Raw genomic sequence first — 16,429 nt, forward strand, 5'->3', positions numbered from 1 at the left:
AAACAGGGCTGCCTTCAGATGTCTTCTAAAAGTCAGATAGTTGTTTCTTTCCTTGACAACTGATGGAAGCATGTTCCACAGGGCGGGCACCACTACCGAGAAGGCCATCTGTCTGGTTCCCTGTAGCCTCACTTCTTGTGGGGAGGGAACCGTCAGAAGGCCCTTGGTTCTGGACCTCAGGCTGAACGATGCGAGTGGAGATGCTCCTTCAGGTATACTGGACCGAGGCTGTTTAGGGCTTTAATGGTCAGCACCAAAATTGTGCTCGGAAACATACCGGGAGCCAATGCAGGTCTTTCAGGACCGGTGCTATGTGGTCTAGGCAGCCACTCCCAGTCATCAGTCTAGCTGCCGCATTCTGGATTAGTTGTAGTTTCCAGGTCACCTTCAAAGGTAGCCCCACCACATGCCATTCAAGAAAGAATGCCAACAAGGGAAGATCAGCCTGTCTCCAACTACATTGGTACCTTGGGTTACATACGCTTCAGGTTACAGACTCTGCTAACCCGGAAATATTACCTTGGGTTAAGAACTTTCCTTCAGGATGAGAAGAGAAATAGTGCAGCGGTGACAGCGGGAGGCCCCATTAGCTAAAGTGGTGCTTCAGGTTAAGAACAGTTTCAGGTTAAGAACGGACCTCCGGAACAAATTAAGTACTTAACCCAAGGTACCACTGTAGTTGCTTTGGAAGATGATAATTGGGCACCTGCACAACATGACCAGTCCAACGAAGCTGATGTTGAAGAATCATTGCTTCGACACTGGTGATCTTTGCTTCTTCCAAGTACGTTGGCATTAGTTCGCCTGTCTTCCCAGGTGATGTGTAAAATTTTTAGACAATATAAAGCTTTGTGGACCAGTGTTCTGACTTGGTGTAAGGCAACTTCCTATGTTTTTGTGTAACATGCTTGTTTCCTTCTTTCAGGCAATGCCTCCTGGATCTCTTCAGACAGGTTAGTTTCCAAACTCCACCTACCCTGGGCTCACTGCCCTGGTTTTTTTTTGTACCAGAGGGACACAACCAGCTAGGGCATTTTGTCTCTTAAGTGCTCGATTTGCATGTGCCGGAAGCAATTCAACGGTCATGCCGGGATGTGGTACAGTCCCCCGCTCAGACTCAAGGATTGTACCACATCGTCTTATGTACAGTTTAAATTGGATGAATGAACAGATCAATATAATTCAATGCACATTTATGCTTCTCAGTACCAAGCTTCTCCTGCAAATCTGGTTGGTGTCAGGTTTTGGGGTCTCGGCTTCCTCCCCCCTTGGCCGTAAATAAGCAGTGCAATGAGAAAGCAGTCTCTTACCAGTAGTAGAAGTGTTTAATGAACGCAGCAAAAGAACAAACAACCCTTCTCAGAGTGCAGGTGCTCCCAATTAAGGTTCCGCCCACTTCCCTCTAGTCACTTCCGCCCTCTCGTCTCCTAGCCCCCTTATCCCTGAACCATTGAGCCTTTTGCAAATCACCTTATCTTATCTCCTAGTCTTGAGAGGCTGCACATCTTCCAGTGAGAGAGAGTCAGCTTGTTGTTGCTGCTGTTGTTGTTGTTGTTCTTCTTCAGGATTCCCTGGTCCTGAATGGGGTAACTGTGCCCCTAAAGGACCAAGTGCGCAGCCTGGGAGTCATTTTGGACTCACAGCTGTCCATGGAGGCACAGGTCAAATCTGTATCCAGGGCAGCTGTTTACCAGCTCCATCTTGTACGTAGGCTGAGACCCTATCTGCCTGCAGACTGTCTTGCCAGAGTGGTGCATGCTCTGGTTATCTCCCGCTTGGACTACTGCAATGCGCTCTACGTGGGGCTACCTTTGAAGGTGACCCGGAAACTAATCCAGAATGCGGCAGCTAGACTGGTGACTGGGAGCGGCCGCCGAGACCATATAACACCGGTCTTGAAAGACCTACATTGGCTCCCAGTACGTTTCCGAGCACAATTCAAAGTGTTGGTGCTGACCTTTAAAGCCCTAAATGGTCTCGGTCCAGTATATCTGAAGGAGCATCTCCTCCCCCATCGTTCTGCCCGGACACTGAGGTCCAGCTCCGAGGGCCTTCTGGCGGTTCCCTCACTGCGAGAGGCCAAGTTACAGGGAACCAGGCAGAGGGCCTTCTCGGTAGTGGCGCCCGCCCTGTGGAACGCCCTCCCATCAGATGTCAAAGCAATAAACAACTACCTGACATTCAGAAGACATCTGAAGGCAGCCCTGTTCAGGGAAGTTTTTAATATGTGACATTTTAGTGTATTTTTCATTTTTGTTGGCAGCTGCCCAGAGTGGCTGGGGAAGCCCAGCCAGATGGGCGGGGTACAAATAATAAATTATTATTATTATTATTATTATTGCTGTTCACCTCCCAGTTCTGTCCAACTATTGCCTTACGAACTGTGCCCCTCGGCGAACCGTTGTTCCAAATCAACACTACTCCTCTGCTCCTGTGGAGTTTCAGAATCCTGGCCATGAGCAGGTGGAGCAGGAGGCTCCCACCATTCCTCATCAGAGTTGTACTCCTCAGCCTGGTCTCTGACAGTCTGCCACTGTGAGAACAGGATGCCGGACTAGATGGGCCATTGGCCTGCCCCCTCAGGACTCTTGTTCTTAAAATCAGATGACTAGTTAAAACAATTAGAAACAGATACACATAAAAGTATACTTTCTTTTTTACGAAGCCAACAAAAAAAATTCTGATCTAGATTAGCTCAGATTTCTATCCCCCAACCCCCCAATCCTCTCTGTAATCTCCTCCCAGGAGATTTCTTAATAAGGGGAGAATCGACCTCTTTCCATTCCCTACACAAGTTATAACGCAAACACACACGAGCAACAGACTCATTTTGCTCCAGCTGCACACAGACCCAGGTCCTGTCCAATCATCCATTTATCAATGTGGGAGGCAGCACACTGAAATGAGCGAGCATAAATGCTCTCCAGTACAGCAGTACCTTAGTTCTCAAACGCCTTGGTACTCAAACGCCTTGGTTCTCAAATGCCGGAAACCCGGAAGTAAGTGTTCTGGTTTTCAAACATTTTTCGGAAGCCGAACGTCTGATGCGGCTGTCGGCTATTGTTTCCGGGGCATCTGCACCAATCAAAAGCTGCGCCTTGGTTTTCGAACATTTTGGAAGTCAAATGGACTTCCGGAATGGATTAATTTTTGGCACTTTTGTTTTTGCTATTTATTTTGCGTTTTTGTTTTTGAGGCTTTTTCGGTTAATTTGTTTTTGTGACTGTGTGGAACCTAGTTCAACTACTGATTGATTGATTGATTGATTGATTGTGTGACTGTGGAAATGGATAAAAGCCCCCCCCCCCCATCCAAACAATGACTATCATCAGTGCAGGTACGAAAAATAATACGGTATTTTTTGCTCTATAAGATTCACTTTTACCCCCCTAAAAAGTAAGGGGAAATGTGTGTGCTTCTTATGGAGCGAATGCAGGCTGCGCAGCTATCCCAGAAGCCAGAACAGCAAGAGGGATCACTGCTTTCACTGCACAGCGATCCCTCTTGCTGTTCTGGCTTCTGAGATTCAGAATATTTTTTTTCTTGTTTTCCTCCTCCAAAAACTAGGTGCGTCTTGTGGTCTGGTGCATCTTATAGAGCAAAAAATACGGTAATTTTAATTTTTATCATCTACAATACTGTTTTATTTATTTTATAGTGCAGTACATTGATTTTTGCTTTCATTTTATGTATTGATGGTCTCGTTAGAGAGTAAAATTCACGTTAAATTGCTGTTTGAGGGGTTGTTCTTAAAAGTCTGGAACGGATGAGTCCATTTTGCATTACTTTCTATGGGAAAGTGCGCCTTGGTTTTGGAACGCTTTGGTTTTGGAACGGACTTCTGGAATGGATTAAGTTTGAGAACCAAGGTACCACTGTATCTGGAGACTCCTAGAGCAATCATAACCACAGGAAGCAGAATAATTTAGGCCAATATTTCTTAGGCAATTGTTAAGTCTTTGCCCCCAGCACACTCCTTTTTGTAGATTTCCTCTGGATTAATTTCGCCGGGTTTAATTACCACCCCATTACTGGCCCCAACAACATCACACATACCATCTCAGGACTATTTAATTGCTCATCGTCTAACATTGTATATGCCATCAAATGCCAACAGTGTCCTTCAGCTCTCTATATTGGACAAACAGGCCAGACCTTACGCCAAAGAATAAACGGACATAAATCGGACATCAGGAATCACAAAACAGAGAAACCAGTAGGAGAACATTTCAATCTCCCAGGACATTCTATACAAGATCTCAAAGTAGCTGTTTTACTACAAAGGAATTTCAGAAATAGACTGGAAAGAGAAGCTGCTGAATTGCAACTTATCACCAAACTTAAAACCATGGAGAAACCTGGCCTGAACAAAGACATTGGATTCTTATCTCATTATACATGACAAAGCCACTTTTCACCTTCTCACCCCTTGCTTTTTCCTGTAAGACCTATTGCAGTCGTTAAGAGTCGTCAACAGGCTCATCACAACTATCTGCCAATCACCCATTCCCACCACCCTTCTGAGTAATACCCCTCCCCACCTTCTCACTATATAGAAGGGTCTGGAAACTTCTGTTTCAGTATATCTGAAGAAATGTGCATGCACACGAAAGCTCATACCAAGAACTAACTTAGTTGGTCTTTAAGGTGCTACTGGAAGGAATTTTTTGTTTTGACTATGGCAGACCAACACGGCTACCTATCTGTAACTACCACCCCATTAATTTCTGATGGTTGAGCCGCGGCTGAACCGGGGCAAGGGACTTGCACACATGTAGCCCCAGCTCAGCTGAGAAAGTCCAAGATCCACCAAACCCAAACTCTTTCATCCCGGCGTATTTTGGGCATGCTTGTGCCATTAACGTCTGCAAGTATGAAATTTCTTTAATTCAGGGGGGCACATTTTAAATGGATTCTTCTAAACACCCAACGAAGCCATAGCAATGGTTCCTTACTCCGCAGTGTGCATGTTTGTCGAGGGGAGTGTGCCAGGACGATGCTACTGGAGGAGCAACCTGGTGCATCTCCTGAGATGCATCGCTGCCACGTTTGATGTGATCACGCAGGACCAGGTAGCTGGGAATGAGGAGTGGCATTACGTCACCGTGAAGGTAAGGAATGGGGCTTCTCCCCAGTGCTTTAAGCTGTCATCCTATATGTCAGGGTTTGGACTACATATCCCATCATCCCTGACCGCTGGTCCTGCTAGACGGGGATGATGGGAGTTGTAGTCTGACAACAGCTGGAGAACCAAGTTTGCATTTCTTAGTGCAGAAAGTATTGATCTGATGAGTAGAGATCTTTCCTATTCTAATTAATTCAAGAGGAGTCTGGAGGCTTCTCTGTGTGAAAGAAACAAGCAGAAGGTTTGTGATGCTTGGGTTATTCCTTCAGAGAAGCTGAGTACTGCTGGCTTAAACTGGTTCCATTATCTCTTCTGTTAAGGTCATGCTGGCTATAAAAGTAAGGCCAGAAGGAGCCTCGGTTTCACGCTTTTCCATCTCTTTTTCCTTCTGGTGTAGTGTTCTGTACATTGTATGCTTAGTGTTGAGGTTTAGACTTATTGTAAGTTATTATAATTTTAAGTTAAGTCTGCTGTAGTGCCAATCCTGAACGTACAGTGGTGCCCCGCAAGACGAATGCCTCGCAAGACGGAAAACCCGCTAGACGAAAGGGTTTTCCGTTTTGGAGGCGTTTCGCAAAACGAATTTCCCTATGGGGTTGCTTCGCAAGACGAAAAAATCTTGCGAGTCCCCGCGGGTTTTTTCCGCTTTTTCCGCCCTTTTCCTAAGCCGCTAAGCCGCTTAACAGCTGATCCGTTGATAAGCTGCTTAACAGCTGATCTCTAGAAGCCGCTAGACCGCTATAGTGCTAATCCGCCAAGCTGTCAATGGGCTTGCTTCACAAGACGAAAAAACTGCTAGAAGAAGAGAATCACGGAACTGATTCTTTTCGTCTTGCGAGGCACCACTGTATTGGATTTGTGACCATTACTATATGCTCATTTGCCTTCAGTAGCAGTAAAGCTCTGTTGGATGAAATACAATTGCCTCTGGTCTATTGTTTGGGAATGCTGCAATGTGTTTAAGTTGTTACTCTGCTAACTATACGTTGGAATCTGCTCTGGATCAATACTGAGTAGAATTCCATGACAGGGAAACTCTGCTATACAGTGGTACCTTGGGTTACATACACTTCAGGTTACATATGCTTCAGGTTACAGACTCCACTAACCCAGAAATAGTGCTTCAGGTTAAGAACTTTGCTTCAGGATGAGAACAGAAATTGTGCTCTGGCGGCGCAGCAGCAGCAGGAGGCCCCATTAGCTAAAGTGGTGCTTCAGGTTAAGAACAGTTTCAGGTTTAGAACAGGCCTCCAGAACGAATTAAGTACTTAACCCGAGGTACCACTGCATAGTGCATACGAAGCCTAATTCTGCTCACTGTGGCATCTCCTGCTAATTCAGTGTGTTGATATGATGGGAAAAGGTACAGTGAGGGGGGGGAAAGTATTTGATCCCCTGCTAAATTTGCCCGTTTGTCCTCTGACGAAGAAATGACCAGTCCATAATTTTAATGGTAGGTTTATTGTAGCTGTGAGAGACAGAATGACAGAGAAACCCAGATGACCAAAGTCAGAGATTGATGTGTGTTATAAAGAGTGAAATAAGTCTTTGATCCCCTATCGACCAGCCAGATGGCAGGCTACCTGGTATCTTCACTGTATGTAACGAGCTGAGATTAGAAGCACCTGCTGTAAGGGAAAGGTCTTACCTGTAATCCCAGCTCGTTACAGTACCTGTACAAAAGTCACCTGTCGACAGAAGCAATCCAGCAGATTCCAAAGTGGCCACCATGACCAAGACCAAAGAGCTGTCCAAGGATGTCAGGGACAAGACTGTAGACCTGCGCAAGGCTGGACAGGGCTACAAGACTACAGTGGTACCTCAGGTTACATATGCTTCAGGTTACATACGCTTCAGGTTACAGACTCCGCTAACCCAGAAATAGTGCTTCAGGTTAAGAACTTTGCTTCAGGATAAGAACAAAAAACGTGCTCCGGCGGCGCGGCGGCAGCAGGAGGCCCCATTACCTAAAGTGGTGCTTCAGGTTAAGAACAGTTTCAGGTTAAGTACGGACCTCCGGAACGAATTAAGTACTTAACCTGAGGTAGCACTGTATTGCCAAGCAGCTTGATGAGAAGGTGACAACAGCTGGTGCAATAATTCGCAAATTTAGCAGGGGATCAAATACTTTCCCCCCCCCCTCACCGTATCATGGTTGGAATTCCTACAGCCATGAGCACTCACCCAGGGCCTTCAAGCACCAGACCTCCCACCCTCCTCCATCGACGCAATACAGAGTACATCCCTATCAGAGCGTAGATGACAGAGCGTATGACAGATGACAGCTCTAGCGGACTTGGGCAAGCGAACCAAATGAAACACAACAGGGGCAGAAAAACAAAAAAATTAAAACTCGGAAAATCTGATTCTTTGGGCACGGGAAACTTTTTCCAGCCAGGTTCCTCTGCAAACCTGTGCAGCCACGTTGCGAAGGAAGATCCAAGTCGATCTAAGCAGGGCTTGCTGTCTCTTTCAGCAGTGACAGCAAACCCTGCTTGCCTGTGAATATTCAGGAGCACGCTTTCAAGGCTCCTGATTCGGCCTTGGCAGTCACTTATGACGTCGTGTGTTGGGTAGGTGGTGGAGATTTTGGTGGGGAAACTAGGGGAAACCATGGCAAATTAGGGCCCGGGCGCACGAACTTATGCATCCTGTTACCTGGGTTCCAAGCCCCATTGAGCGCAGCAGGGCTGACTTCAGAGTCCAATATGGATTGCATTGAGCAGAAGCAAACAAGCCATACTGATACGCTTTGTCTCTCTGTTCCCTCTCTAGGTGTGCCTGCAGCTTTTCAAGTGGATGCCGGAAGAGATTTTGCCCCTTGCGTGGGAAGGAACCGAGAACAGCAAAACCCTTCAAAGGATTTTGAGCTCTCTGCTGAAAAGCATTGTGGGAAAGGTACCTGTTTATGAACCGGTCTGGCTTTTAGTCCTGTGCGGTCTCCTTTTTAAAAAACCCAAACCAAAATAAAACGTTGTTGTTACCTGCCTTTCACACACAGGTCGCAGGGTGGATTAAAGGTAAAGGTAAAGGGACCCCTGACCATTAGGTCCAGCCGTGACCAACTCTGGGGTTGCGGCGCTCATCTCGCTTTATTGGCCGAGGGAGCCAGCGTACAGCTTCCGGGGCATGTGGCCAGCATGACTAAGCCGCTTCTGGAGAACCAGAGCAGTACACGGAAATGCCATTTACCTTCCCACCGGAGCGGTACCTATTTATGTACTTGCCCTTTGATGTGCTTTCGAACTGCTAGGTTGGCAAGAGCAGGCACCGGGCAACGGGAGCTCACCCCGTCGTGGGGATTCGAACCACTGACCTTCTGATCGGCAAGTCCTAGTCTCTGGGGTTTAACCCACAGCACCACCCATGCCCCTGGGTTACACCAGTTTAAAAATTCAGTTATTAAAAATATTTAAACTGCAATCATGGGAGCAGAGACTTGTCTTGCAAACCTAGATCTCTGTTGTCAACAGGCCAGGGTAAAGAGGTAGACCCTCTTATTCTGCATTGAACACCCTCCCTTGTCAATCAAGGCGTACTTTACACACACACTTCAATAGAACCGTGTCAAATGATTCATACAATAAAATACTTAAACACTAACTCATGTACATAAATATAAATAAAATCAGGGAGCATTACAAGGCAGCATAATGCAAAACACCAGTGAAGAAGAGAAGAGTTTGGATTTGATATCCCGTTTTATCACTACCCTAAGGAGTCTCAAAGAGGCTAACAATCTCTTTTTCCCTTCCTCCCCCACAACAAACACTCTGTGAGATGAGTGGGGCTGAGAGACTTCAAAGAAGTGTGACTAGCGCAAGGTCACCCAGCAGCTGCATGTGGAGGAGCGGGGAATCGAACCCGGTTCACCAGATTATGAGTCCACCACTCTTAACCACTACACCACACTGGCTCTACAACACCACACAGTCAATACGACACTACCTGCATGGTGCGGTGGTTAGAGTGTTAGATTAAGATCTGAGAAACCAGGGTTCAAATCCCCACCTGCCCATGAAGAAGGTCACTGGGTGACCTTGGGGTCAGTCACAGCCTTTTAACCAACCTCACAGGGTTGTTGTGGGGGTCAAACAAGGAGGGAGAGAATTGTGTATGCAGCCTTGAGCACCTTGGAGGGAAAGATGAGATATAAATGCAGTAAATGCATACTTAGGTCCGTTAATTGCATTGGGTCTACTCTGAGTGGGATTTAGTTGGCTACAACCCCTTTATCTCTGCATCAAGTAAGTGCAGGATTAGGGATCATTTAAAAACCCCCTCCCTCAAGTCTACAGTTCTAAAAGTTGTTTGGCTATATCTGTAAAAGAAGGAGTAGACAAGAAATTCTTTTTTTATATACAGTGGTACCTCGGTTTTCGAACGTAATCCGTTTTGGAAGACCATTCAGCTTCTGAAACGTTTGAAAACCAAGGTGCAAAGGGAGAATTTCAATTTCAGTAGAGAAAATTGAAAAACATGCAGTGGAAACCATTCGACTTCCGAGGCGCATTAAAAAATGTAAGCATTTACTTACAGGTTTTCAGTGGTTCAAAAACCAAAACAGGCTTCTGTGACGCTCGAAAACCTAGGTACCACTGTATATAATTTTTATTAAATTTTCTGTTTTACAATTTAGAATATTCATTTAAACTTCCCTTTTTTTCTTTCCATGGTTCATTTTGCATAACATAAATCCCTGCATATTTTGCATAAACTAAATCATTCAGTATTCCATTATTGCATCCATCAAAACTTATTTACATTGTTGAATTTATCTTACCGCTGCCAACGTTTTCAGTGGTTATTCTGAGAACCACCCAGAGACCCCTGGGTATAGGGCAGTATATAAATTCAATAAATAAATAAACTAAAATCCCCCTCTCATATATTCAATAAACATTTTCCAATCTTCTTTACACATATGTTTTTCTTGTTCTCTTATTCTATATGTTAGGTCCACAAGCTGCACATATTACATCAGTTTAAGTTGCCATTCTTTTTTGGTTTGGGCCTCGCTCATTTTCCATTTTTGGGTTAACAAAACACAGGCCTCAGTAGTAGTATATATAAATAACCTTTTTTGACACCTGGGAATTTCCGTCTGAATTATCCCCAGTGAAAAGGACTCTGTTGTTTTTTTGGGGTGAAGTGCTTTTAAACATTTTTTTCAATTCATTATAAATTATTTCCCAAATCTCTTTTGCCCTTTTGCAAGTCTACCACATATGAAAGAACCTCATTGCATCTCCAGCACTTATCTGATTCAGTCTTATACATCTTAGCAAGCCTACTCGGAGTTAAATACCATCTGCAAATCATTTTCAAGTAGTTCTCCTTCAAGGAATAACATGCTGTAAACTACAGATCGCTCTTCCAAAGTTTTCCCCAGAGATTAAAATCTATATTATGTCCTATATCTATTGCCCAGTGTGCCATAGAGGCTTTGACAAGTTTGTCTTTTGTTTCCCAGTCTAATAACATATCGTACATTTTAGATATTGGGACGTGGGTGGCGCTGTGGGTTAAACCACAGAGCCTAGGACTTGCCAATCAGAAGGTTGGTGGTTCGAATCCCCACGACGGAGTGAGCTCCCGTTGCTCGGTCCCAGCTCCTGCCCACCTAGCAGTTCGAAAGCATGTCAAAGTGCAAGTAGATAAATAGGTACCACTCTGGCGGGAAGGTAAACAGCATTTCCGTGCACTGCTCTGGTTCTCCAAAAGTAGCTTAGTCATGCTGACCACATGACCTGGAAGCTGTACGGCCAATAAAGCGAGATGAGCGCTGCAACTCCAGAGTCAGCCACAACTGGACCTAATGTTCAGGGGTCCCTTTACCTTTACATTTTAGATAAAAAAAGTTTTTCTTTATTTTGTATAAGATCTTTTTCAAATTGTGAGCTTTGGTCCGAGAAACCATTCTTGTTCACTCGGTTTACCTTCGCCATAGGAAACCTGCAAGGACACTCGGCTGCTGGCTGCTACTGCTGTGAGCATGCTGGTCAACACAGCGCCAGAGCCCCAGAGAGGAGCCATGGCTGTCCTGGGTCTCTATCAACTTCTGGACCTCAGCTGTTCCTCCGTTGCGCAGAGACAAGATGCTAAAGCAGCCGGCCACCAAGGTGCGTTCAGACGTCGCTTTCCTTGCTGCACAAATAACTCTGTGTTTCGACTTGCACGCCTGCGAGGTTGTCTCGATCTGTTTGACTGCAAATGAATCTCCCAAGTGTCCTGTGTCTGTAAATAAAATGTGTTTAGCGCTCGTTTCTGCATTTGCTTCCGGAAAAAAAGAAATGTTTGCATTGAATGCAGAAAGGAGCATTAAACGTGTGTCATATTCCACTAAGTGGCAGAGGAGGAGGAATGGCGGAGACCGCCTCCCCATCTTGACCCTTCCTGGGAGGGGGAAGAGGAAGACAGTACAGTGGTACCTCGGGTTACAGATGCTTCAGGTTACAGATGCTTCAGGTTACAGACTCCACTAACCCAGATATAGTTTCTCGGGTTAAGAACTTTGCTTCAGGATGAGAACAGAAATCGCGCGGCGGGAGGCCCCATTAGCTAAAGTGGTACCTCAGGTTAAGAACAGTGTCAGGTTAAGAACGGACCTCTGGAACGAATTAAGTTCTTAACCCGAGGTACCACTGTATGGATTTACAACAGGGGTTCGAGGGAGGTCACAGCTCAGAGGCAGATGAGGGGAAAAGTTGGGAAATCATGGAGAGTCAGAACAACACCCGGCTGACACGTCACTAGAAAGCATTCCAGACTCTTCATCTCCCAGAACCTGGTGAGCCTTAAAAGTAGGAGAGCAAAGAGCTCAAAGACAGAGGGCTCATAGCAGCACCCGTGGAGGAGATGAATGAGAAAGTGGGAGAGACGGAGGGTGGAGATTCACTCAGGACAGCGCCATTATCCAAGAGGATGGGTTCTATAGCCTCTCTCTGTAATATTGAAATATAAAAGGATGGTAAGAAACTTTCCCTTGTTTTAATACTTTCCCCGGGCAACCAGAAGGAAGCCGCTGAGAGCATCCAGACGCTCTGTTTCTGGAAGTGCCTTTCACATCAGTTAATTAGGGGGATGTCAGGGGAACAGAACATCCTGCCTTGTGAATGTAGCCTTGGTCGAATCACTTCGTTAATGGCACAGGAACCCAGCACAGATAATGCTGGGGAGAGAGACTTTGTGCTGGACACCAGGCAATGGCTTTTCCCACTTTTCTTGCCCCAGCCCTAGAAGCCTTTGCCAGACCATGACTCTAGAAACAGCAGAAGCAGCTGGGAAAAGAGGAGTTAAGGGATATTTTGTGTGTGCGTGTGTATATACCATATTTTTCGCTCTATAAGACGCACCAGACCACAAGACGCACCTAGTTTTTGGAGGAGGAAAACAAGAAAAAAAAAATTCTGAATCTCAGAAGCCAGAACAGCAAGAGGGATCGTTGCGCAGTGAAAGCAGCAATCCCTCTTGCTGTTCTGGCTTCTGGGATAGCTGCGCAGCCTGCATTCGCTCCATAAGATGCACACACATTTCCCCTTACTTTTTAGGAGGGAAAAAGTGAGTCTTATAGGGCAAAAAATACGGTGTGTGTGTGTATACACACACACATATATATACACACATATATATATACACATATATATACATATAAAATTTTGCTTCTCAGCTTGTATTGTGTTATTTCATGCGCTACGACTTGCTGTTATTTTTATTGATTATAGTTTAGAAAGTAGCATAATTGTTAAGAGTGTGTTTCTGTTTAATTTGCTGATATTTGATTCTATTTTGTACTATTATATTCTGGTGGATTATTGAATATTACTTTTTTTGATATAAGTCGTTTATTTTAAAGTTATGCTTTTTATTACAACGTTTTTGTCGTGGGTCAGATCGTTCTGAGGTGCGTGACCTTTCTCGGTTCCTTCAGCTTGTAAAACGTATACAGAAGGGTGGTGTGCAAACTAAAAGTGGGTGTAAATGCCGCTCTGTGAATCTGAGCCGACTTGAGGACAGATTCCTTTGACTGACTGGATAAATTTCTTTCTGTGACCAGGAGAAAGCTGGTTTGGCACGCTCCGTGTGCCCCGACCTCCTCAGAGCCCAGATGGACTGGAGAGGGTGGTACTCACCCGGGGCTTGTTAGCCTGTTGCAAGAAGGAGGTCCTGAGCTGCCGGCTGGATGATACCACGCAAGAGGTAGGCTTGAGGAAAGAACTTCTGCTCTTCCATAAACCTAGAGGCAAAATTTGGTAAGCGTCAGGTGTTTGGGGCAAGGGTGGTTCGTCTTGGGAGAGTTAAGGCCAGCAACCTCTGCAGTGGCAAGGAAAGGTCTAGGGCAGGGAGGCCAGTGTTTGAATCCCCACTCGGCCATGAAACTCACAGTGTGGAGGATTAGTCACTGCCTCTTTCTTTTTAGGGACGCAGGTGGCGCTGTGGGTTAAACCACAGAGCCTAGGACTTGCCGATCAGATGGTCGGCGGTTCGAATCCCCGCGATGGGGTGAGCTCCTGTTGCTCGGTCCCTGCTTCTGCCAACCTAGCAGTTCGAAAGCACATCAAAGTGCAAGTAGATAAATAGGTACCACTCTGGCGGGAAGGTAAACGGCGTTTCCTTGCGCTGCTCTGGTTCACCAGAAGTGGATTAGTCATGCTGGCCACATGACCTGGAAGCTGTAAGCTCCCTCGGCCAATAAAGCGAGATGAGCGCCGCAACCCCAGAGTCGGTCACGACCGGACCTAATGGTCAGGGGTCCCTTTACTTTTACCTTTACCTTTCTTTTTTATGTAATATTTTTTATTAATTTTCAATTACCATCCAATAATAGCCTCATTATAACAATACCAAATTATAATAAAATTACTAATACCAATCATTCAAATACTGAATTGTATAATTTAGGTGGCCTTCTGCGTGCTAGAATTGATGGTTTGATTCCCCCCCCCCTTTTATGTCTGCGTTCCGAAATCTTACTAATTTCAATTACATTCCGTGTAAAATAATGATCCTTTATACAACAACTGCAATATTAATAACGTCTATTTGTGTTGACACATTAAATGATTTCTAAAACGACAAGTGAGGCACTCAAACTATATCCTTGTTCTTCCTGTGTGTGGTGTTTCTGTCCTTGTAAAATATTATGTCTATCTTTTCCCGGTTGTTTCTGTTCTCCTTCATGCCTTGGGTGGAGCCGATATCCCATTGCTGTTTCAGAAATTTCTCCATCCCTCCGTCCCGTGCTTCGTTGTTTTGCAACTTTAACAACGGCTGCAAAAACCACTCTGTCCATAAAGAACCTGTCTTCACCATTTTCCCTCACAGTCTGGGAAGAAGAGTGCTCTGTCACTGCCTCTTAGCCTAGCCTACCTCTCAGGGCTGTTTTGAGGATGACAGGGAGAACTGTGTGGATGCCACTTTGCAGGAACGGTGTGGGGTGTAAATGTAACAATACAGTGGTACCTCGGGTTACATACGCTTCAGGTTACAGACTCCGCTAACCCAGAAATAGTGCTTCAGGTTAAGAACTTTGCTTCAGGATGAGAACAGAAATCGTGCTCTGGCGGTGCAATAGCAGCGGGAGGCCCTATTAGCTAAAGTGGTGCTTCAGGGTAAGAACAGTTTCAGGTTAAGTACGGACCTTCGGAACAAATTAAGTACTTAACCTGAGGTACCACTGTAATTAAGATTTTTTTTAAAAAAAAAACTGTCTTGTTATAAAAATTCCCTGTTTTTTTTCTCATTTCGAGGCTTTTTTCTGCCTCCTTCCCTGAGAGAGATGCATGATTTTTGTTGGCTTTTCTTAATCCTGGGCCTGAAGAAATATACAGTGGTACCTTGGGTTACATACGCTTCAGGTTACATATGCTTCAGGTTACAGACCCAGAAATATTACCTTGGGTTAAGAATGTTGCTTCAGGAGAGAACAGAAATTGTGCTCTGGCGGCACGACAGCAGCAGGAGGCCCCATTAGCTAAAGTGGTTCTTCAGGTTAAGAACAGTTTCAGGTTAAGAACGGACCTCCGGAACGAATTAAGTACTTAACCTGAGGTACCACTGTACTGTGATTGCTTCCTCCCGCCCCACACACCATTTCCCCCCTATAGAATCGTAGGAGTGTGGAGTTGAGAAGGGACCCATCTCATCCAACCGCCTGCCGTGCAGGAAATGCAGCTAAATCACAGCCCTTATACCCTCTTCCGCAGGCTTGTCTGTTGCTGGATGTCCTGTTCCCAGCTCTTCTGGTCCTGATGGAGGAGCCGGATTACTACTGCTTCCAAGGTAGGTGGTTTGCCCTGAAGTCATCTTTCCAATTCAGATGGTCACAGCCAAAGGAGACCCAATTCTCAACCAGGGAAGAAGCATAATAATAATTATATTTTTTTATATAAATAATTTTTATTAAATTTTCCATTTTAACAATCCAATCAAATCACATTAAATATTCCAAATTATACAAATACATATTAGATAGTCCAAATATTCTGCCAAATTATAAATTTTTATTGGGACTTCCCATGCTTGAAGTTCTGTGGGGCTCTGATCATCTTATATCTCTACTGCCTTGAGTTTCCAATAGTTCCTTTAATTCTTCCTGTTGTTACCCTCCCTTCCTTCTTTCGTGACCTCTGAGTTGTTTCCACAGGCGAGTTGAAGTAAACAATGATATGCTCATAATAATATTTTATTTTATTTTATTGTATTTTATTTTATTTTATTATTTTATTTTATTTTATTTTATTTTATTTTATTTTATTTTATTTTATTTTATTTTATTTTATTTATTTTTACACTGCCCATCCGGCTGGATTTTCCCAGCCACTCTGGCGGCTCCCAACAGAATATTAAAAACACGCTAAAACATCAAACATTAAAAACTTCCCTAAACAGGTCTGTCTTCAGATGTCTTCTAAAAGTCAGATACATAGCTGTTTATTTCCTTGACATCTGATGGGAGGGTGCCACCACCGAGAAGGCTCTCTGCCTGGTTCCCTGTAACCTCGCAGCGAGGGAACCACCAGAAGGCCCTCGGAGCTGGACCTCAATGTCCAGGTTGAGTGATGGATGTGGAGACGCTCCTTCAGGTATACTGGGCCAAGGCCATTGGAGAACCTGTGACCCGCCAGAGTTTTCTGGACTACAACTCCCATCCTCCACTGGCTCTGCCAACTGTGGCTGATGGGAGCTGGAGTCGCAGCAACATCCAGAGGGCCACAGGTTTCCCACTCTTGCTTTTAAAGCATTGTGAATGCAGAACGAGGAAGTGGTTGTCATTGGTGTGATTAGCCTGGACCTCCGTTTGCA

General features: G+C 45.0%; 1 protein-coding gene across 2 annotated transcripts in view; it reads left to right on the forward strand.

The window, feature by feature from the left end:
* The window catches only part of LOC309359481 (tRNA (32-2'-O)-methyltransferase regulator THADA-like), a 63,574-nt gene that overhangs the window by 5,533 nt on the left and 41,612 nt on the right, over positions 1-16,429 (forward strand). For both annotated transcript variants that reach the window (XM_081893177.1, XM_081893178.1), the window contains exons 4-9: positions 926-953; positions 4,963-5,111; positions 7,901-8,023; positions 11,076-11,247; positions 13,182-13,324; positions 15,331-15,406. In XM_081893177.1, the coding sequence (XP_081749303.1) occupies positions 926-953; positions 4,963-5,111; positions 7,901-8,023; positions 11,076-11,247; positions 13,182-13,324; positions 15,331-15,406 (691 nt within the window). The remainder of the gene's footprint in view (positions 1-925; positions 954-4,962; positions 5,112-7,900; positions 8,024-11,075; positions 11,248-13,181; positions 13,325-15,330; positions 15,407-16,429) is intronic.

The sequence above is a fragment of the Podarcis melisellensis genome (genome assembly GCF_964234715.1).
Source record: "Podarcis melisellensis genome assembly, chromosome: 16".
Classification (NCBI taxonomy): domain Eukaryota; kingdom Metazoa; phylum Chordata; class Lepidosauria; order Squamata; family Lacertidae; genus Podarcis; species Podarcis melisellensis.